The sequence below is a fragment of the Quercus suber genome, unplaced genomic scaffold (genome assembly GCF_002906115.3).
Source record: "Quercus suber isolate HL8 unplaced genomic scaffold, Cork oak 2.0 scaffold_228, whole genome shotgun sequence".
Taxonomy (NCBI): Eukaryota; Viridiplantae; Streptophyta; class Magnoliopsida; order Fagales; family Fagaceae; genus Quercus; species Quercus suber.
The window spans coordinates 443,474-466,050 of record NW_027069686.1 but is presented as its reverse complement, the minus strand read 5'-3'; the positions used below and the strand labels follow the sequence as shown (position 1 = coordinate 466,050).

The following is a 22,577-nucleotide window of genomic DNA, read 5'->3' as shown; positions in this document are numbered from 1 at the left end:
AAAGATAATTTATATATATTTTTTATAAGAAAAAGCTAATTTATTCAAAACTACTAAAATATAGATTATTTGCTAAAAATTTGAGATAAAAAGCAAAAAACAAAACCTTTTTTAAAATTTACAAAATTCATACTAGGTAAGGTTGAATAGTTCCTCTAGCTCAGCTACATGCATGAGGTACATTAAACTAAACTCAAATTAACCTATTTATTAATGGTTGACAGTTGAGCACCACTACCTAAAAATGAGTGCCTACAGAAAGCTCTCCCATTTCATATCAATATTTATTACTTCCTATCAATCATCTTTCGCATTTAGTGAAACACAACAAGACTTTTCCTATTTGTTGTATTAGTGAATGTTCTCTAAGCCCACCTCAGGGAAAAAAAATATCCTACACTCAGTATATGTTTCATCTCTCTCACAATTGGTGGATTCCACTAAAGAGTGAGACTCATCAATTGTGAGAGAGGAGAAACATATACCCAATGCAAGGTATAACTTCTCCCACCTAAGTGAATGGTATGCCCACATATTGGCCGTTACTTAAGAATTGTAATATGATTAAATGTAACATTAACTTGCTTAATAAGGACAATAGATGGGCCAGCGTTTCATAGCAAATGAACAAGATAATGATTTATACCTATTCTTCTCAGGATTCCTTCATAATTATGAGATGTTTCTTTGTTTTCAATCACTTTCAATTGTGACTCTAATTCTCTCCTTTGCGTCTGTGTTTGCTTCTATATATACCTGAGCTTTTTAGCCAATCAATGAAATTAAAAAATATATATTAAAAAAAAAAAAAAGTTCACTTGATCGAGCGATGGAGTGGCGTCATTGATCTTTCTCTCAAATCATAAAGCATTTGAATTTTGAAGTCAAGGCGTATTAGCATTTCAAAACCGACGTCCTTCTGGAAACTACTTTTACGGTCTGCAAGTGTTTGGACTTGGCAAATCATGTTATCCACAATCCTACAAGCTACAAAATACAAATTCTAATATTCCTTTGAATTCCTCAGTGACTCAGTCAAACAAAAAATATTTCCACAATGTGCTCTGTGGAAAAATCTAGGAAATTGATTGATACAGAAATTTTGGGCTAAGAATTAATTCTTCCAAGAAATTATGTATCAACAATAGTGACTCCATGATTTGAGAGACTTGGCCATTTTCATTTTGGTAGTACTAAGAATGCAAAGTATGCTTTCAAGAATGATTCTTGTTAAACGTGTTACAAAAATTTAAAAGCTAATTTATATTTTTTTTTATAAGAAAAAGCTAATTTATTTAAAAATACTAAAATATAGATTATTTGCTAAAAGGTTGAGAAAAAAAAAAGCAAAAAAACAAAACTTTTTTTAAAAATTACTAAATTCATACTAGGTAAGGTTGAATAATTCCTCCAACGGAGCTATAGGCATGAGGTACATTGAACTAAACTCAAATTAACCTATTTTTTAATGGTTGATAGCTGAGCACCACTACCTAAAAATGAATGCCTACAAAAAGCCCTCCCTTTTGATATCAGTATTTGTTACTTCCCATCAATCATCGTTTGCATTTAGTGAAACACAACAAGACTTTTCCTTTTGTTGTACTGGTGAATGTTCACTAGGCCCACGTTAAGGAAAAATATACCTTACGTTAGGTATATGTTTCCTCTCTCTCACAATTAGTGGGTTCCATTACAGAGTGAGACCCACCAATTGTGAGATAGGAGAAGCATATACTCAATACAGGGTATAACTTCTCCCATCTCAGTGGATGTTATGCCCCCATACTGGCCCATTACTTAAGAATTGCAATATGATTAAGATTGCATTTGACATTAGTTTAAAAAATCTTTTTTTTTTTTTTTTACTATTTAGCTTCTTTTTTTTGTTACTATTCATGAGTCTTACTGTACTATATCAGCTACCTTTTAGTTTTATCTATATTTTTTTTATCAAAAATTTTTAGTTTCAGTTAAATAAGTTGTTCTCAAACAGACTCTAAATGTAAAATTAACTTGCTTAATAAGTACAATAGATGGACCGGGTTTCATAGCAAATGAACAAGATAATGATTTATACCTATTCTTATCAGGATTCCTTCATAATTATGAGATGTTTCTTTGTTTTTAGTCACTTTCAATTGTGGCTCTAATTCTCTCCCTTGAGTCTTTCCCTACTTGAGCAGGTGAGCTCTAATATTTCTTTGAATTTCGAAGTCAAACAAAAATTATTTCCACAATGTGCTCATTTTATCAAAAATTTTTAGTTTCAGTTAAATAAGTTGTTCTCAAACAGACTCTAAATGTAAAATTAACTTGCTTAATAAGTACAATAGATGGACCGGGTTTCATAGCAAATGAACAAGATAATGATTTATACCTATTCTTATCAGGATTCCTTCATAATTATGAGATGTTTCTTTGTTTTTAGTCACTTTCAATTGTGGCTCTAATTCTCTCCCTTGAGTCTTTCCCTACTTGAGCAGGTGAGCTCTAATATTTCTTTGAATTTCGAAGTCAAACAAAAATTATTTCCACAATGTGCTCAGTGGAAAAATCTAGGAAATGATTGATACAGAAATTTTGGCCTAAGAATTCTTCCAAGAAATTGTGTATCAATTTTAGTGACTCCATGATTTTTCGTATAAAATAATGACAAAATTATATTATAAGGCCTAAGGTGAAACAGGATAAAGGATACAGTCCATTTCGAGAGACTCGGCCATTTTCATTTTGGTAGTAGTAAGAATGCAAAGTATGCTTTCAAGAATGATTCAATTGCTTAAGCTTTGTTCTTTTCTAGCTCTCATTTATGAACTTGCTTGTGCTGACCCTCTTAATGATCCTCCTGATGAGCTTTGTTCAAGCACTAGTAATTACACGGCGGGTAGTCCTTTTGAAAATAACCTCGAAGATCTCTTCCTTTCTTTATCTTCAAATTCTTCTTTTACAAAGTTCTACAAAACTTCTTCTGGAAATGACCCAGATAGAGTTTATGGACTGTATATGTGCTTCAACTACGTAAATGGAAACGACTGTCACAGCTGTGTAAGCCTTGCAACAACAGATATTGTGAAGCTCTGTCCAAACAGTAAGGAAGCATTTGTAGGGGAGGAACTTTGCCAATTTCGCTACTCAAACCAAAATTTCTTTGGCCAATTGGATGTCACAGGAAACATTCCCAAACAAAATGAAGAGAACATTTCAGAGCCACAATTGTTCAAAGGTGTTGTAAACAATGTATTGAGTAACCTTGCGAAAAAGGCAGCTTTTGATCCTAACATGTATGCTACTCAAGAAGAACCCTTTAAAGATGATACAATCTATGCTCTAGTGCAGTGCGGTACTGACTTGTCTGCAAATCAATGTAACTCATGCCTACAGAAGGCTATATCAGATATTCAAACATGCTGCTTTTTCTCTGTTGGTGCAAGACTTTTTAGTCGTAGTTGCTATTTGCGCTATGAGTTATACAACTTCTATCAAGTTCTACCTTCTTCCACAAATAATATGAATGGGGAAAGTAAGTATCCATAAACACTTTTTGATTGACATATTATTTATTGTTTTATGAAGTGACAATGATCAATAATTAATTGAATGCAGGTAGTTTAAGGAAAATATGGATGATCATAATCTTGACGGTTGTACCAGTATGCCTTGTGGTAGTACTGATTGCTCTCGTTTACTGGCTTGCAATGAATACAAAAGCAAAAAAAGTAAGGTGATTGATACAAAGTTGCTTGAAATCTACTCTCTCATATTTGTCTAATTCTATTTCTGTTCAGGGAAGAATGAAATTGCAACTCAAGGACCTATTTTTCCTACCGTTCATGACCAACATAACGCTGACTTTCAGCACCAAAATTTTCTAGGAAGAAATGACCAGCAAGATCAAGAACTCCCTTACTTTGATTTTGCATCAGTAAGTGCAGCTACTGACAACTTCAGTGATTCAAATAAGTTAGGAGAAGGGGGCTTTGGCACTGTTTACAAGGTAACAACAGCTTAATTTCTGAAAATAGAGGGAACGTTTGAATCTAAATTGTACAAGTTTTCTATTTCTTCATTAAGTGAATTGGGGCTAAATGAAATCGTCTTTTGTAGGGTATACTGAGTGATGGAAAGCAAGTCGCAGTGAAAAGGCTTTCCGGTTGTTCTGAACAAGGTTCAACGGAATTCACCACTGAAGTTCTGCTCATTATGAAAGTTCAACACAAAAATCTTGTCAGGCTTTTAGGTTTTTGCATAGAAAGGGAGGAAAAGCTGCTTATCTATGAATACATGCCAAATAGCAGCCTAGATTTCTCTCTCTTTGGTTTGTTTCCTTCATTTAAGTTCACAATTAACTCAAAAAAATAAAAGTTTATAAACCTAATGTGATTTTTCAATCTTTGAGTATTTTCTCTACATTTATATGGTTAGATGCAAATAGACGAGAGCAACTCAATTGGAGCAGACGAATTAATATCATAAATGGAATTGCTCGGGGATTACTTTATCTTCATGAGGATTCTCGACTTAGAATAATTCATAGGGACCTAAAACCTAGCAATGTGTTGTTGGATAATGACATGAACCCAAAAATTTCAGATTTTGGGATGGCAAGAATTATTGAAGGAAATGAACATGAAGCTAATACTGCTAAAATAGTTGGGACATAGTAAGTAGTCCTTTATTCTCCTGATCTTCAGTTTAAAAAAAAAAAAAAAAAAAAACCCAACACCTCTTTCCCCTACCTTTTATGAAGGATTTTTATTTATTTATTTCTGTTGTGGAATTATAGGACAGAAAGGGAAAACGCATGGTGAAATTTTGCTAGCGAATAATTTTCTGAACAAAACCATCCATTCAAATTAGAACTTAGTAGTTGGTAGGAAAACTTTAAAAAGAGAAAAGTATTCTTTCAAGAAATTTACTATTTAATTTTATGTGTTTTTATAAGATGTAATTGTCTTTTATTAAGCTCATCATATATATATTTTTGTTGACTCAAGTATTTAATTACATTGATCAGTGGATATATGGCTCCAGAGTATGCTATGGAAGGATTATATTCCATAAAGTCTGATGTTTATAGCTTTGGAGTTCTCTTGTTTGAGATCATAACTGGGATAAGGAATGCCGGCTTCCATCAATCAAAACGTGCTCCCAGCCTCCAAGCATATGTAAGTTTGTCTGGCATGTATTGTTAATACGTTCATCAAGATTACTGGTGTTGCCGCAATTGCTGACCCTGTTAGATGATGATTCATGGCAGGCATGGAAATTATGGAATGAAGGAAAAGGATTGGAGTTGATGGATCCTTTATTGACTAATTCATGTTCTTCAGATGAATTTTTGAGATACGTTCATATTGGTTTACTATGTGTTCAAGAAGATGCATATTACAGGCCAAAAATGTTCTCTGTTGTCCAAATGCTTAAAGGTCAAACTATGACACTTTGTCGACCTGAACGACCCGCTTTCTCTGTGGGGAGATTCACAGATCACTATGAAACAAATCCTAGCAGCTGTTCAGTCAATGGCTTAATAAGTTCAGGTGTTTTGCCTCGATGATGGAGATGAGGGATCGGTTTGATATCTCGCAGTGCCGACATTTGTTTTGTGTGTTTCCAGACAGGTCATGACATTGAAGACCTTACAAACTCAGGGTTATACCTTAAGTTTATGGGGGCATTAAAGATAATATGGCCTTAGAAGCCCAAACCTGTTATAGGCCCATTTACTTGTAGAAGAAAGCAAACTAATTCAAGTGTTAGTCTACAATTATCTAGTATATAAACCCTACGCTTGATCATTGTAATATATAAGTCATATGATAAAGATGTAAAAAACAGTTGCTTTCTGCTATAAACATATACTATTATGCTGAACCTTGCTTCTGGTTTTCTCGTTTTCCTGACTCAACTACTTTACTAGAAATAAATTTACTATGTTAAGCCAACAAATGCATGTGGAGATATTGTCCTAGAAACTTGCTTAAGAACTATGAATGGAGCATGAATTCTCTCTTTTTGGAGCATGGCCTAAAGAAAGAAAATTAATAAATAACTTATAGCTAGTCCTATATAATGTCATTGTTGATTTTATTTTAAAATTGAACTTGATTATATTACTTTGACGTATAAAGAATGTTAACAGAAAGTACGTTTGATCTGCAAATTTAACTCTGATATTGACATACCATATAGACTATACAAGCACACCACATAGACTATTGGTATCTTCACGGTCACTATCAACAACTTGCATACTATAGTCCGCCCAAGACCCAACTGCTTTGACTCTTCAAAACAAAAATAAGAAAAAACAAAAAAGACCCAACTCTTTTCCAGTCAAGATTCACTCTTTGAGAACGGCAGCTTCTGAGTGATGGTTAACACTTAACCGTATAGAAAATTCTGCCAACACATCGTTGTCGATCATGGAATGTCGCGCAGCCTTTTTGGACCACACATTGTTTGTTGTCAAACATGGAAAGTCATGCAACATTATAGGACCTCGTGAGCTAGAAATCTCTGTACATTTCTTTTTTCCATCTTTAGTGTGTTCAGCTGATCCAATTTGTTATCAAATTAGGAAGATGGACAAAGGTACACTTTCAGCTATGCTTTTCTTCATTATACCACTGTACATGCCCAAAATTGTTGCTGCTGAAGATTATCTCTTTCTTTTTTGTTCAAATGATTTCCAAAATTACACACATAACAGCCCATTTGAAAAGAACCTCATGCACCTTCTTGGGTTATTGCCTTCCAGAACTTCAGTAACAGGTTTCAACAGCACTTCTTTTGGAGATACTAACAAAGTCTATGGTGAAGCACTGTGTAGAGGGGATATCAACTCCACAGCTTGTAAAACTTGTATTGAGACTGCTAACAAAGAAATCTTGCAGTGCAAGAATGAAGAAGTGGTAATATATCTAGAACTTTGTCAAGTTCGCTATTCCTACCAGCAATTCTCAATTATGGTTTATGCTGGGAAGTATCCTGACAGGAATAAAAGGGAGAAAACTATATCAAATGAGGACCCGGTTCATTTTAATAAGGTTTTGAAGCATTTAATGAATGTCCTTTCAAATGATGCAGCACTCAATCCTTCTAATAAGCGCATGTTTGCAACTGGGGAAATTCAATTTTCTAAGAACAGAACAATTTTTGGTTTAGTACAGTGTACTAGGGACATTTCTGATGTAATCTGTCATAATTGTCTGGAATCTGCTATAGGCGATTTGAAGGCTTGCTGCTATTCTCGTGAAGGTGGAATTGTTGTTAGTAGGAATTGTAATGTGAGGTATCAGCTGTACAGATTCTATAGTTCCTCAAGCGTTCTAGTAACTTACCCAAGTTCCAAAGGTAAGGTCATTCAATCTTTGATAATTTATTTTCTATCAGTGCATTACATTAACATTTTTTTTTTTTTTTGGTAAAGTGGAATATGCATTAAAACTAGGAAGAAAATAGAGGTTCAGGACAAAGCCTGTTAGAGTACAACCCTTGGCTATCAGCCTCAAACACATTCAAAAGGCCCACAGGCGGACTAGAGAACAAAATAAAGTCTGAAACTTGTGAACATCCTAAACTAGCTAAGCGATCGGCACAGCTGTTGGCCTCGAGGTAGACGTGTCTGATGCGGTGCTGGGAGAAACTAGTAACCAATTTCCTGCAGTCATCAAAGAGGGCAGAAACAATAGAGTTAGAGTAGGTCGGGTTATTAAGCGCATCAACTATGGCTTTAGCATCTAGTTCTATAATAATAGCAGTCAAATTCATCTGTTGGCACAACAACAATCCGTCCCTGAGTGCCCAAAGCTCAGCCAATAAGCTATCTGCTTTCCCAATTTTCCTGGCAAAACCCACAGCCCATTTCCCTGCGTCATCTCTTAACAGACCCCCTCCCCCTGCTATGCCTAGCAAAGAATTGGAGGCTCCGTCTGTGTTAAGTTTCATCCATCCCGGATCAGGTTTCTCCCAACAAACTTTCCTGGTAATCATGTTTTTGGAATTCTTAAATCGGTCAGCACAATGAAAGAATTCCATCACTTGTCTGACAATTTCCTTTGCATTACATTAACACTTGAGAACAAGAAGTCTACTAACACAACAAATTTCACTACATTTTTCACAACTGCAAGTCTGTGAAGATGACATGTTGTGATTGATGTACAATAAAAATGATGTCAATGCTCATCCCATGTGAAAGTGATGTTATACTAATCATAGTTTGCCACCTTAACAAATTGTGAAAAATGTTATGAAATTCGTAATGTATCATTGTTGCTTCAAGAAAAAGCCTATATATGTCTTTTGTGCAATGCATATTTGACATTACACACATTACTAGATGACATTGATTGGAATATGTTGAGAATCTGTTATCCTTACCCCTGCTATTAAGACAAAAACACAGTCTAGTACTAGTTTTGGAAATGATATGTCAGCTTGAACTTAATTAAATGTAAAAGGCTGTAAACGATTCTAATTTCCATGATTCCTGCCTTGAGAGATTGATGTGTCATACAATAAAATCATAGCTATACCTCTGGGTGAACCTGAATTGAAAGGTAGGTCGGGAAAAAATGGTAAAAGAAAGAAAAGAACTGAATGCTAGAAAATTTAGTACTGTGTTGTTTCTTTTAATAGCTATTGAGAAAGTCTTTCCGTTGAAAAACAGGGGAAAAACTGAAAATTTGGATGGTTGCAATGTTTACATGTATATCAACACTAGTGGTTCTACTTGGTTCTTGGGCTGTTTGTTGCCGATTGAAGAAGGGAACAAAACAAGGTAAATTTATATATCTTTCTAAATAAACATCCTAATTATCTGATTTATTAATAACCAAGACTCTGTCTTTGGTAGATGAGGAGAGAAGCCAGCATGCATTATTGCACGAGTTAGCAAGCCCCACTGTAGTTGCAGTCACACGAGAAGGTGAATTGTTGATCTCTGAGGAACTACCTTTTATCGATCTAGCTACAATTAGATCCGCTACAGATGAATTTTCAGACTCAAACAAGCTTGGTCAAGGTGGATTTGGCACCGTGTACAAGGTAAGACACTTTGTACTTCAAATTTTTGTGCTTACTTCCATGTAGCTGTATTGCTTCATTAGCCCCATTTGCATCTGACTTTGGAATTCTTTCAGGGTACGCTACCAGATAGGAAGGAAGTGGCAGTGAAAAGGCTGTCGAGAAAGTCATGGCAAGGCTTAGAGGAATTTAAGAATGAAATCATACTAATTGCTAAACTTCAACATAGGAATCTTGTGAAGCTATTGGGATGTGGCATAGAGGGAGAGGAAAAGGTCCTCATATATGAATACATGCCCAACAGAAGCCTTGATATCTTTATTTTTGGTTCGTTCTTTTCTTCCTACATTCTGTTTCATAAGCATGCTAATATTTTCAATTGCTTTTAAGTTTTCTGCAATTCAATTTTACACATGATGTCAATGCACTAAACATTAGTTTAGTACTGAATTTTAGATTCAAAAAGAAGCTTGCAACTTGATTGGGAGACATGCTATAACATTATTGGTGGAATTGCTAGAGGACTGCTATATCTTCATGAGGACTCCCGACTTAAAATCGTTCACAGGGACTTGAAGCCTAGCAATATGTTGTTGGACCATGACATGATTGCCAAAATATCAGATTTTGGCATGGCAAGGATCTTTTGTGAAAACCAGAATACAGCAAACACAAGAAGAGTTGTAGGAACATAGTAAGTTGCTTCTTCCTATATCTTTTTCCCCCCGTTGTAGCGGTTTTGTTATTGATAATAATAATGGAAAGCATAATTTTGGGAACAAAACAGTGGATACATGGCTCCAGAATATGCAATGGAGGGACTATTCTCTGTAAAGTCAGATGTTTTCAGCTTTGGTGTGATCTTGCTTGAGATTATTAGCAGAAAAAGGAATAACCGCTTCTACCTTACACAGCATGCCCCAACACTCCTTGCATATGTACATTTCTTTATTCTCTAATTGACAATTTTACTTCATATAATTTCAACTGGGAAACAAAAATTTCTATAAAATATTACGGATTAAACAATTAACAGGTATGGAGACTATGGAGTGAAGGAAAAGATTTGGAAATTGTGGACCCTTTGTTGATGGAATCATGCCAGACATCCGAAGTCCAAAGATGCATTCAAATCGGACTTTTGTGTGTGCAAGAAGATCCTACAGACAGGCCTACCATGTCCACTGTGGTGGCTCTTCTAGGAAGTGAATCAATGGAACTTTCACCACCAAGACAACCTGCACTTTCTGTTGGTAATGTGGTTCCAAGTGGTCTGTCTTCAACAGCTCCTTCTGTAAATGAACATACTGTTTCTATTATTTCACCACGGTGAAGATTGACAAAGATACTGCTTGCCAATGTAGCATGTTCTAATACTGGGGAAAAAAATGTACAAAAATTTCTGTAAGATAGGGAGGGGGACATCTCACTTAGACAGGGAACACGGTCAAGTTTGAACATGGTCAAGGCAAGGAATGTGCTCGTGTTTGTGTAGCAAGATCTGGCTAGCAATTTTTTATTTATTTTTGGATAAATAGTTAGTTGGGATTAGAGCATTTAAATCTCAAGGGTCTGTTTGGCAAGAGCCAAAAAGGGGTGTATTTTGTATTCATTTTTAGTTTTTTTTTGGTGAGATTCACGGCTAAAAAACTTGTTTGGCTTTGTATTTGTATTCAATTTTCATTAGAAGTATCCAAAAAAAAAAGGATGTGAATACAAAAACTAAATACAACTTTGTGGTGTTGTCATTTTCTTGAAAATGAATATAGTAGCATTTTTGTAAAAAAAAAAAAAAAAAATCAAATCTATTGGGTCCCACTATCACTGACTTGTCACAACAAAGAACACTCTCTCGTGTGGAAATTTTTACAAAAAAACACATAAGTTATCACCCAAGTACCCCCACTTGGCCATTTTATCTCGTGTGGACAACTTGTTGATTACAACTAACTAACCAATAAATGAATGCCTCGGGATAGTTAAATGGAACCAAAGCAGCTTCCACCACTTAACTTTGCTAGAGTTATCTCTAATCTCAACATGTATTGTAGCACAAGAAAACTTCCTAGATTTAGTAGCATCAACAGGTTTTATTCTCATCTTTAAGTTCAACAAGTAATAGTTGACTCTGAGTAGTTATAAAGGCATTAGATCTAGCAGACCTCCAATTCCATGTCTTATCTTTCAGTTCATAATCCAATTTACCTTTAGGATTGCTTGGAGCATCATAAATGAAAAAAGAAGAAAAAAAAAAGTTCACTTGTGGGTTTCAATCAACTCAAATCAAAATTCAATTGTAGTAAAAAAAGAAAAAAAAAATAGTGATTTTGGGGGAGAATTTTCTAATGTAGTTAAAAAACAAATGACCTTTTTTTCCTTCAAACCTTGTAATCCTAATCCCACCCTGACCATAAAAGTGCAAAACAATCTTCTGTTCCTTAAGAAGCATAAATTACACAATCTTATTTCTTTTTAACCTTTAGGTAATTAGGGGTCCGTTTGGATACAACTTATTGTTGCTGAAAGTTGCTAAAAACTGATTGTTGCTGAAAACACTGTAGCAAAATAATTTTTAAATGTGTGAATAGTACTGTGGGACCCACTTTTAATATTAAATATTGCGTGAACAGTGCATGAACACTGCGTGAACAGTACACGCACTGTCATGAACAGTATTTTTTGTCTCACAAAGTCAGCAAAAACGGGCAAAAAAAAAAAAAAAAGGATTTGAATACAAAAACTGAATACAACTTTGTGGTGTTCTCATTTTCTTGAAAATGAATATAGTAGCATTTTTGTAATTAAAAAAAAAAAATCAAATCTGTTGGGTCCCACTATCACTGACTTGTCACAACAAAGAACACTCTCTCGTGTGGAAATTTTTACAAAAAAAAACACATAAGCTATCACCCAAATACCCCCACTTGGCCATTTTATCTCGTGTGGACAACTTGTTGATTACAACTAACTAACCAATAAATGAATGCCTCGGGATAGTTAAATGGAACCAAAGCAACTTCCACCACTTAACTTTGCTAGAGTTATCTCTAATCTCAACATGTATTGTAGCACAAGAAAACTTCCTAGATTTAGTAGCATCAACAGGCTTTATTCTCATCTTTAAGTTCAGCAAGTAATAGTTGACTCTGAGTAGTTATAAAGGCATTAGATCTAGCATACCTCCAATTCCATGTCTTATCTTTCAGTTCATAATCCACTTTACCTTTAGGATTACTTGAAGCATCATAAATGAAAAAGGAAGAAAAAAAAAGTTCACTTGTGGGTTTCAATCAACTCAAATCAAAATTCAATTGTAGTAAAAAAAGAAAAAAAAAATAGTGATTTTGGGGGAGAATTTTCTATTGTAGTTAAAAAACAAATGACCTTTTTTTCCCTCAAACCTTGTAATCCTAATCCCACCCCGACCATAAAAGTGCAAAACAATCTTCTATTCCTTAATAAGCATAAATTACACAATTTTATTTCTTTTTAGCCTTTAGGTAATTAGGTTTGATTCCATGTTATTAATTCCGTTCCATTTCGATTGAAATGGCCGGAAAATACTGTGCCTGTAAACAAACTGGAACAGTAACCCACCCTATTCCACTTCAAAAAAATTTCGGATCATTCCAGTCTATTTCGAGTGTTTCAGGACATTTCGGTAAATATCGGCCAAAATTCAAGATTTGACTGGTATGAAGTTTGTGCTTAAAATAATAATAATAAAAAAAAAAAAAAAATTGTTCTTAAAACCAAAACAATTTTGCATTCTGTACACCGAAAAACCTCAAAAGAAAAAAAAAATGAAAAGAAAATAAATGAACAAAAGTACCTATACAGCTAAAAAAAAAATCGTTTTGAGAAATTTGAAACTCAAAACTTGAGAAGAGACACTGCCGCACTAGTACTAGTAGAAAACACAGAAGTTACAAACAAAGAGGAATGCAAAAAGTAGATGTAAAAGTGTTTGGGAACCGCTTATTTTGCTAAAACTAAAATTTTTTTGCTGAAAATACTGTAAATAAAGATAAAAGTTAGCTGAAATGGTACAATAAGATCTATGAATAGTACTAAAAAGTGTAGTAGAGCCCATGAATAGTAGTAAAAATAAGCTGAATAGTAAAATAAGCTAGCTAAAAATAATTTGTCCAAGTAATATATGTCTAGTGAGGAATAATAATAATAATAAATAACAAAAGGTTGGAAATTGTGTTGTATTGGGTAGTGTGCTTAATCAAGGAATCAAGCCATTGCCCAGCCTTTAGTAGTTTTATTATAAATTTTGTTTTTCTTTTTAGATTTTAGTTTAATTTTTTTTTTTTTTAGTTTTTCCTTTTTGCTTGAAAAACCCTAATATATTGTTAAGTTGCTTAAATTATGGACTAAAATTTAATTTTATTGGCATAAAAAAAATTCTGGGTAGTCCCAAAAAATTTTTTTAAGGTAAATAAATATAAAACTTTAAATTATTATATATAATTTTTTTTTTCTCAGGACCACCCTGACCATAAGATGGCGCTACCACTGTTTTAATGTCCAGGTCGATCTCATTGTGGGCTCAGCTTCTCATAGGGCGTTTGATCTGTAGGTCTTTGAAGAAAAAAGGGACCTTTGGACAAAATAGACAAAAGACCTCGACATTTTGGCCTAGTATATCTTTCAATCATAATTCATGGATGGGCCTACAGAATGACTTGGACAGTCCAGAATTTGAATTCAATCAATACTCAATGTTGTTACCCGGAATAAAATTTGTAGTTAAGGGTCTGCACTAGACTCGTTGCAATGATGACATATAGCAAAATATGGACACATGTCATGACCATAAAGGATTTAGTGCACTAGAACAATAGACCCAATTCAAGTCCCTCGTAGGATTAGCCACATTGTATTGACTAAGCTTATCAAATTAACCTCCAATGAGGGGTAGCCAACTTGCTTTCAACCCAATCGACACTTATCATTCTCTTCAGTTTTTGCGTTGCCTCCTTACCAAATTTAAAACAAAATGGAAACAAAAAAAGAAAAAAAGAAAAAAAGAAAAAAAAAAGAGCGATTTCTTCAGTCAAATCCCATATGGGAATTACATATTTAAGCAAAAAATAATCTTTTATGTTTTTGATTATATATAATTAAATTTTCTTTTATCTTTTATATTTTTTATTACTAATTTGAGCATACAACTATTTTTAATATTTTTTATATCATGTGTTACTAAATTTGTTTTTACCTTTTGATGGTTTTGTGCCAAATCAACTAAACATGGGGAAAAAAATGTCATATTACAAATCAATTTTTAATTTTATATAAAATTTATGAAAATAGCAATATAAATTCATTGGATATAAATAATTGGTGCACCATCTATGGAAGATTAATTAGGGCTGTAATCGGTTCGGTTCGGTCGGTTTTTTTTAATCCGACCAACCGAAACCGAAATTTTCGGTTTTTGAAAATCTCAACCGAAACCAATCGAAATAGTTGAAAAACCGTCGGTTTCGGTTTGTTTCGGTTTCGGTCGGTTTTTCGGTCGGTTTCGGTTTTTGGGCCTGCAGTTTGGGCCAGTTGAGCCTTCGATTTTTTTTTTCTATAACTTCTCTGTTTGGGCTTTTTTTTAAAAAAAATACAATATTCAAGTCTCTTTTTTTATGGTTTTTTATGCTCTAATTAAGTCTTATTTAAAAACCTATTTTGGGCCTTTGTTAGGAACCATTAAGTCTTTTTCAAAAACCTGTTTTGGGCCTTTGTTAGGAACCAGTTGTGGCCTAGATTCAGGCATTCTCTATTTTGGCAATGGCCATCTTTGGGCCTTTTTCAGCTTTCTGTTTTGGCCCTTATAGCCCAGATTCGGGCCTTTATTATTTTGGCCATTTTTGGGCCTTTTTACACATCCATAAAACATTTTACAAACAAAAAAAAAATTACAACCTGCTTTTACTCAAACATAAATCCAGAAATACACAATCACAACCTGCTGCTTTTACTCAAACATAAATTCAGAAATACACAATGACAACCTGCTGCTTTTACTCAACATAAATAACTTAGTTAAGTTAGTTTGGTAACTTAGTTTCAACTTAGTTTCTTGATTCAGCTGATTGATTGGACTTTGTCCACTGCCCAAAGCAAAGCTGGCATGCATCTGCCAAAGCTGAAAAGCTGAAAAGCAAATTTTTATTTTTTTGAAAATATCCGGTAGAGAGAAGCATCAGTAGCTGTTTAAAAAATATTTTATATTTAATATAATATATTAATAATATTATTATATAATAATATTTCGGTTCGGTTCGGTCGGTTCGGTGTATTAAAATTTGACACCGAAAACCGAACCGAAATTTTCGGTTTTTATAAAATAAAACCGAAACCGAACCGAACCGAAACCGAACCGAAATTTTTACATCGGTTCGGCCGGTTTGAAACGGTTTTTTCGGTTCTTCGGTTTTTTACACACCCCTAAGATTAATATATGAAAATCAATGCATTTAGTAGTTACCCAACTAATCGATATATATATATATATATATGAGATAGGTTCAAGTTACACGTGGTGTAACTCTTATAAACTTACACATTTTTTACACTATAGGTTTCTAAGAAATCTAACGGTGAAAAAAAAAAATCATTAAATGCTATTGTTTTTCACCTTATCACCTAATTAATAGTAGCATTCTCTCTCTCTTTCTTTCTTTCTCTCCTTATTTATTGCTGTCCACTAGATAATGGGCATTGACACTCCAACAAGATTTGAGGCAGCCCAAGACTCTTGATTCGTTGTTCATGCAAGATAATATACCCATCTGTTGTGGTGCTGGGCAGGGACAGAGCTAGAAGTTCAATCTAGGGGGGACTAAGTAAAAACAATTTTTTTCATAAAAATGTAAATTAACATTCATTTAGCACTAACAAAATTCCAACAACAGAAAGGACCCAAAATAACTATTTTTAAATACTTTGCAACACAATTATTTATTAAAAGAGAAGTCATTCTTTTAAATGTCAAAAATCATTACAAAATGTAATAGCAATTTGTCTAAAAATCATCTTCAATTTTATTATGAATCCTATTTTTAACTTTAAAAAAAAAAAAATGCCAACAACAAAAGGGACACAAAATAACTATTTTTAAATACTTTGCAACACAATTATTTATTAAAAGAGAAGTCATTATTTTAAATGCCAAAAATCATTACAAAATGTAGCAGTAATTTGTCTAAAAATCATCTTCAGTTTTATTATGAATCCTATTTTTAACTACAAACGCTAATTATGGTTGCTAAATAAAAGAAAACAAGATAATAGTTTTTTTTTATAAAATCAACACATAATCACTATGTCACAAACAAGATATTAAACAGTGTTGTAGTGGTGTTGTGGCTCCACCTTTGTAGCCTGTTATTAACTAGTTATAATAAGTCATATTTTTCTTAAGTTACTAATCTAGTCAATTTAAGGGTCTAACATTAACTAGTATAAGTGAGTCTAACTTTCTAAAGAGAGAAATAATGAGATATGCTACGTGTTTTGCTGTTGTGGCTCCATCTTTGTAGTCTATCCTTGAAGATGTTAATTAGATGAGGGCATCTGTCCCTATAACTCACTTATACTACTAAGGAAAATTTCATGAGGTTAGGGAAGGCTAGAGCCCCCATTGGTCAATACTTAGTTCTATCCCTAGTGCTAGGTCTTATATTTTGGGACATTGGTGAAAGTAGTTGTTTGATATACAGTTGCAGCAAGCAAGGATGTTAGTGTTCGCTGAATATAGTTATATTTAGTGCACACTAAAACGTCTTGGTGTAGCTACCACTTTCCATGGACCATGAAAATGGTATGATATGAAATATGGCTACCAATTTTTCCTGCCATGTCCATGAGAATAGTATGTTATAAATTACCAGTTATTAGAATATAGTGACTTTAATTGTTAAACAATTATTGTGATATATATTCCCTCTTAATAAATAGGACTCAACATTTGGAATTTTTAATAAGGTTGGTAGAGTAGGGACAAGATTTAAACTCAATACCACATTATCAATTATTTCAAAAGTTTTTTTTTTTTTTTTTTTGGGTGAAAATGAAGACATATATCATAAAAACAATAGGCCCCTAGGCTAGTTACAAAGAGTCGCTATGGACAAGCATAGAAACAACAAGGGGAGGAACTCCATTCCACAAGCAAGTAGATTCCTCACTCAGAGCCAGCTAAGCCAACTCATGTGCAACAACATTAAGGTCTCTACTTACATGCCTAAAAATGCAAAACTCAAAGGAATCACACACAAGCTAAATTCCTTGTAATATATGGCCTAACTCACTTCCAGTAGAGTTATCATTCAAGGCTTGGATCACAGTGAGGGCATCACTCTCCAAAATGACCCGAGGCAAATGCAACTCCCGAGCAAGTATAATGCCCTGCTCCATAGGTAAAGCTTCCACTTGGTCAACAGCAAACCAGCCTGGAAGGTATTTACTAAGAGCTGCTACAACATGACCAAAGCAATCCCTAATGATCACTCCAATGTTGGAATTTCTTCCTTGGTTAGATGTAGCCCCCATCAACATTAACTTTGAAAACACCTTGAGGAGGAGCCTCCCATCTATTTTGAGAATGCCTTGGGGGAAGGATGTCTAAGGAAGCAACAGCATTTTTGAAGTCCTCCAAGGAACTGTTTGCCAAAGTCCAAACTTGAGGTGGGGAAAGTGGAGAACCATTATGCACTAATTTGTTTCTGTTAGACCAAATGGCCATGTCTAAGAATGACCAATGACAACCTTGAGGAGGTCTGGGATAGTCTGGCCATAAGCTCCATACTAGGGAGGCCACCTCACAATGGAGGAGAGCATGATTTATATCCTCAAGTTCCAAACCACAAACGGGGCAAGCAGTACTACAATTGATCCCTCTTTTGCTTATATTATCATAGGTGGGAAAACCATTGACACAAGCCCTCTAGGCAAAAATTTTAATTTTTTCTGGGAGGTTTAGATGCCATAAATTCCGCCAAAGCTATCTATAAGGATCCCAGAAGAGCTTTCACCCTCTTCATAAGCATCAACCATGCTATGGGCAACATGATAAGCACTTTTCACCGAAAATTCACCTTTCTTATTTCCAATCCATATAAGCTTATCTTCTGGCAAATTATAACTTAGCGGAATCCTTAGAATGGTATCCACCTCAAATGGAAGAAAAGTGGCTCGAAGAACTTTTGCTTTCCACCATTTAGTGTTCGAATCAATGAGAGAGGAAACCATAGGAAAATCAAAATTTTGGATCTGGGGAGAGATAACTTTATAGGTGGAAGGCATTGGGAGCCATCTATCCTCCCATTTATGGATTTGCTTCCCATTACCAACTCTCCACCAGGTTCCTTGCTTTATAACTTCTAAGCTAATGTGAATGCTCCTATAAGAAAGGGAAGAACCAAGCTTAGCATTTAATAGATTACTTGTGGGGAAGTATTTGGCTTTAAGCACTCTTGCAACCAATGAGCTCAGATTATTGAGGATTCTCCAAGCCTGCTTGACCAGCATGGCCAAGTTAAAAGCTTTCAAATTCTTGAACCCCAACCCACCTCTTGCCTTAGGATTGAACATCCTCTTCCAGCTAACCCAACCCAATTTTGTTTCCTGTTGCCTTTGGCCCCACCAGAAGTTTTTCATCATTCTTTCCATATCATCACATAGGCCTTGAGGAAGTAGAAAGCAACTCATAGTATATGTTGGAATAGCTTGTGCCATTACTTTTATAAGAATTTCTTCCCCACCCATAAAAAGAAGCTTACCTTTCCAACCCGCAAGTTTTTGACCAACCCTCTCCTTTAAGATTGCAAAGACTTGCTTTTTTGGCCTGCCAATAAGAGAGGGGAGACCAAGATATTTAGTATGTCTCAAATTCTGCATAGGACCAAGGATATTAAAAATCTCATCTCTAGTTTCTTGGGCTGTGTTAGGACTAAAGAAGACAGAGGATTTTTCCGTGTTTACTTTCTGTCCCGAAGCTTCTTCATATTCCATCAAAGTTGATCTTAGCAAGTGGCATTCTTCCAACGCTACTTTACAAAAGAGTATGCTATCATCGGCAAAGAAAAGGTGGGTCACCTTTGGGCAACCCCTAGTAATGGAGATGCCTGTGATGGGCTTATTCCTAGCAGCCTGGTGAAAAAGAGCTGAGAGACCTTCAGCACAAAGAAGGAAAAGGCTCGGGGAAAGAGGGTCACCTTGGCAGAGGCCCCTCGAAGAATGGATGTTTTCATGAGCTACCCCATTAATAAAAACTGAGTATGATACTGATGTAATGCATTGCATAACCAAGTCTTTCCATCTATTACAGAACCCCATTTTTTCAATGACTTTTGAAATGAAACCCCACTCAACCCTAACAAGCGCCTTGCTCATGTCAAGTTTGACGGTCATAAAGCCCTCTTTCCCCGCTGTTTTGTGATCTAAGTAGTGCATCAACTCAAAAGCCACAAGCACATTATCTGTGATGAGCTTGTCAAAGGTGAAGGCACTTTGATTTTTGGATATAATATGGGGTAGGAGAGTTTTTAGACGGTTGGCAAGAATTTTTGAAATGAGCTTATAGACAACATTGCAAAGGCTGATGGGATGAAAGTTCATCATTCTTTGGGGTTATTTATTTTCGGGATTAGGGAGACGTTGGTTTTGTTGAGCTCTGGTATGGGTATGTTGTGGTTAAGGACTCTTAGTACCATATCAGTAATGTTGTTGCCAATAATACTCCAATATTTTTGAAAAAACATAGCGGACATGCCATCTAGTCCAAGGGCCTTATTAGGGTGGATTTGTTTTAGAGCCACAACCACTTCGTCTCTAGTGAATTCCCTTATTAGGCGCTCATTCATTTCATCTGTCACCATAGAAGGAATAACATCAGTTACTTCCTCAAGTCGGCTTGGGTGGGAGGAGTTGTATATATATGTTATCAAAGTAAGAAATAGCAGCTTAGGCAATGCTTTCTTCATCATCACACCATCCCCCCTGCTCATCCCAAATGCCCACAATAGTATTATGTTTTCTCCTTTTCGATGCTTGCGCATGGAAAAACTTAGTGTTTTTGTCTCCCTCCTTAAGCCAGTGGGCTTTTGCCCTTTGCCCCCAATACATTTCCTCGTCATCAAGAAGATCATTGATCTCTCCCCTTAGTTTGTTATTCTCCAAGCTCAGATCCTTATCTTTTTCTTGCATGGCAAGGGCCTCCAACCTATTTCTTTTATCCTGTATTTTCTTTGGGATCTACCAATATATCGCTAAATTTCATCTGGAAAGTTCAGCAGCACAAATTCTAAGATTTTCTGCTATGCCTTCGATGTACTCAAATCCACACCAAAATCCCAGAAGGCCTCAATAATGCTCTTGTAGTCCTCTCTTTTAGCCCAATGAGCTTCAAAGTTGGTTCGAAGTTGAGTCCACTAAGTGGTGCACTTTCATTCCTTCAAATCTAGTCGACCACTCTGGGGTAGCCAATGCCCTGTCCAATCTAAGGCAAATTCTATTCTCCCCTTCCTGGATATTACTCCATGTATAATCCGAACCAACATAACCCAAATCATGAAAACCACAATAATTTACAACTCCCCTAAAACCATCCATTTGTAGCTGAGAGCGATTTGCTCCCCCAAATTTCTCATTCATTGAAAGTATTTCATTAAAATCACCTAAACATAACCAAGGTAGTTGGAATTGATTATTAAGGAAAGCAAGAAGGTGCCAGGATTCGTACCTTTTTGTGTCTCTGGATGGCCATAGAAACCAGTTATTCTCCATTTATAATCATTGCTGGCCTCTGTGATTATTGCATCAACATGAAATCTTGTGTAGCTTTTAACCTCCAAACTAATTTCCCTTGTCCAGAGAAGAGCAATTCCCCCACTTCTACCAACACTAGGTACAATCAATCCATTTGCAAACCCGATTCTATTCTTTATTCTTTCCATGCGATTCTTCTTTGATTTTGTCTCCATAAGGAAGACAATTTTGGGGTTCCAACACCGCACCTGATCATGCAATGCCCTAGTTGACCGGGGATTCCCCAATCCTCGACAATTCCAACCTATAATCCTTAGTGCTCCCGCCATTATAACAAATTTTCTATACCATACATCATATAAAGCCAAACCAAAAAGGGATAAGAAAAACCAAGGGTACAACCAGAGCATCCAACCCACACCAAGAAACAAAGGGAAAATTCAAAAAAAAAAAAAACCCCTAATAAGCAATAGGGAATTACTAAACATATAGAAACTATTCACCTCTTACTTGGGATATCCACCCCTGGCCAGAACACGCTTGGTCTGGCAAAACCTTCACTAGGCGAAAATCATGCCACAGAAGCTTCAGGCAGCCTCAAAACACCAACTCCTATAGCTTTGAAATTCCACAGAGGCAGACAAAATAAACCACCAGTAAACCAGTCGGCAAATGGTCCAGCCCTACTCTAATCAAGAGGACCCACCCATGGATCTGATAAACCTCCGATAAAGAGGGAAACCCACCAAGAGCGTGATGATGAACAGACAGAGGAATCGGATCACTCTGCAGTGGCCAATGGAAACTTGTGCGAACGCAATCGGAAAATATCAACAAAACCTAAGCTCTGAGAGGGAAAGCTTTTGATCCCACAATTCAGGGAAAGAAAGAACAAAACCCTTGAAAACCAAGAACGATCAATTAGAACGACCAAGAAAAAACCCCTAGATCGACCGATTAGAACAATCGTTTAGGGGAGAGGGTGCTTGGACTCAACGAGAGAGATGTGCTTAGACTCAGCCGAGAGAGAAGTACTCCTATTGGGGAGAGAGAAAATACCATCAATTATTTCAAAAGTTTTAGTTATTAGAAAATAATAAATTTAATTATTTAACCATCATTCTAACACCATGAAAGCTAAGTGTTCAACTTTAGTGGAATTTCCCCAAAATTTGTGTCTGGGTATTACCTTGGGACGTAGGTAGTGAGACAAATGGCATGAGTCCATGGAGCAAACTCAAAATTAAGCATTGTTTGCAACAGTGTAACAACTCAAAATTGGGTATGGATGACGAAAGAACCTTTGTCATTCTACATATTAAGGGGCTAATACATGTCAGTCTTTGCATAGTCCAACAAACAAATCTTTTATAGGTAAAAAAAAAAAAAAAAAATAGAAAACTTCCATGTGCTTATCATTTATTTCCACTATGAAGATTAAATTACAGGCCAAGTTTCAACTGGAAATATTGCTAACATCCACAGATCAATTTTTTTGTTTATAATATTCGTTGGTCTACCTGATAAAAGCTCATAAATATTTTAGAATGGAAACAATTACGTGGTCCTCGTGGCCAATGAGTTGTTTTGTTCTATCCTATTCAAACTACGGACACTGAACCTACTTCAGAAACACATCACGCTAAACCGAAAAATAAGCTCAATTCGTTTACAAAAATAACATGATTCTCCATTATTTCCAACATGATATAATGCTCTTCAGCAAGTGAACAAATATTACAAACCAACATCCCTGCTCGCTACAACTG

The 22,577-nt window shown here is 35.3% G+C and overlaps 4 protein-coding genes across 4 annotated transcripts; 3 read left to right on the top strand and 1 right to left on the bottom strand.

Moving 5' to 3' along the window:
* The first annotated feature begins 2,628 nt into the window (after positions 1-2,628).
* LOC136070365 (cysteine-rich repeat secretory protein 38-like) lies at positions 2,629-3,728 on the top strand. Its single transcript, XM_065780238.1, has 2 exons — positions 2,629-3,523; positions 3,607-3,728. Exons 1-2 carry the CDS (start codon positions 2,749-2,751, stop codon positions 3,726-3,728), a joined length of 897 nt encoding a protein of 298 aa, XP_065636310.1. The 5' UTR covers positions 2,629-2,748.
* A 1,295-nt stretch (positions 3,729-5,023) lies between these two features.
* On the top strand, positions 5,024-5,868 carry LOC136070359 (cysteine-rich receptor-like protein kinase 10). Its single transcript, XM_065780219.1, has 2 exons — positions 5,024-5,168; positions 5,261-5,868. The coding sequence occupies exons 1-2, from the start codon at positions 5,025-5,027 to the stop codon at positions 5,558-5,560; spliced, it is 444 nt and encodes a 147-aa protein (XP_065636291.1). The 5' UTR covers position 5,024; the 3' UTR covers positions 5,561-5,868.
* Positions 5,869-6,558: 690 nt separating this feature from the next.
* On the top strand, positions 6,559-10,668 carry LOC112036317 (cysteine-rich receptor-like protein kinase 15). The gene is made up of 7 exons (XM_065780218.1): positions 6,559-7,359; positions 8,678-8,788; positions 8,864-9,054; positions 9,150-9,360; positions 9,490-9,727; positions 9,821-9,971; positions 10,070-10,668. Exons 1-7 carry the CDS (start codon positions 6,588-6,590, stop codon positions 10,364-10,366), a joined length of 1,971 nt encoding a protein of 656 aa, XP_065636290.1. The 5' UTR covers positions 6,559-6,587; the 3' UTR covers positions 10,367-10,668.
* A 9,336-nt stretch (positions 10,669-20,004) lies between these two features.
* On the bottom strand, positions 20,005-21,137 carry LOC136070364 (uncharacterized). Its single transcript, XM_065780237.1, has 3 exons — positions 20,783-21,137; positions 20,485-20,717; positions 20,005-20,295 (listed from the first exon to the last, which is right to left on the bottom strand). Exons 1-3 carry the CDS (start codon positions 21,135-21,137, stop codon positions 20,005-20,007), a joined length of 879 nt encoding a protein of 292 aa, XP_065636309.1.
* Between the last annotated feature and the right edge of the window lie 1,440 nt (positions 21,138-22,577).

Bases quoted from the DNA above. Each gene is read 5' to 3' on its own strand.
- LOC136070364 (XM_065780237.1), bottom strand. From the start codon at position 21,137: ATGGCGGGAGCACTAAGGATTATAGGTTGGAATTGTCGAGGATTGGGG. The intron at 20,718-20,782 runs GTACGAATCCTG...GGTTATGTTTAG, and splicing joins CCATCCAGAGACACAAAAAG to GTGATTTTAATGAAATACTT. The intron at 20,296-20,484 runs GTGCACCACTTA...ATATATTGGTAG, and splicing joins CTAGATTTGAAGGAATGAAA to ATCCCAAAGAAAATACAGGA.
- LOC136070359 (XM_065780219.1), top strand. From the start codon at position 5,025: ATGGCTCCAGAGTATGCTATGGAAGGATTATATTCCATAAAGTCTGAT. The intron at 5,169-5,260 runs GTAAGTTTGTCT...GATTCATGGCAG, and splicing joins CTCCCAGCCTCCAAGCATAT to GCATGGAAATTATGGAATGA.
- LOC136070365 (XM_065780238.1), top strand. From the start codon at position 2,749: ATGCAAAGTATGCTTTCAAGAATGATTCAATTGCTTAAGCTTTGTTCT. The intron at 3,524-3,606 runs GTAAGTATCCAT...AATTGAATGCAG, and splicing joins AAATAATATGAATGGGGAAA to GTAGTTTAAGGAAAATATGG.
- LOC112036317 (XM_065780218.1), top strand. From the start codon at position 6,588: ATGGACAAAGGTACACTTTCAGCTATGCTTTTCTTCATTATACCACTG. The intron at 9,055-9,149 runs GTAAGACACTTT...GAATTCTTTCAG, and splicing joins GATTTGGCACCGTGTACAAG to GGTACGCTACCAGATAGGAA. The intron at 9,972-10,069 runs GTACATTTCTTT...AACAATTAACAG, and splicing joins CCCCAACACTCCTTGCATAT to GTATGGAGACTATGGAGTGA.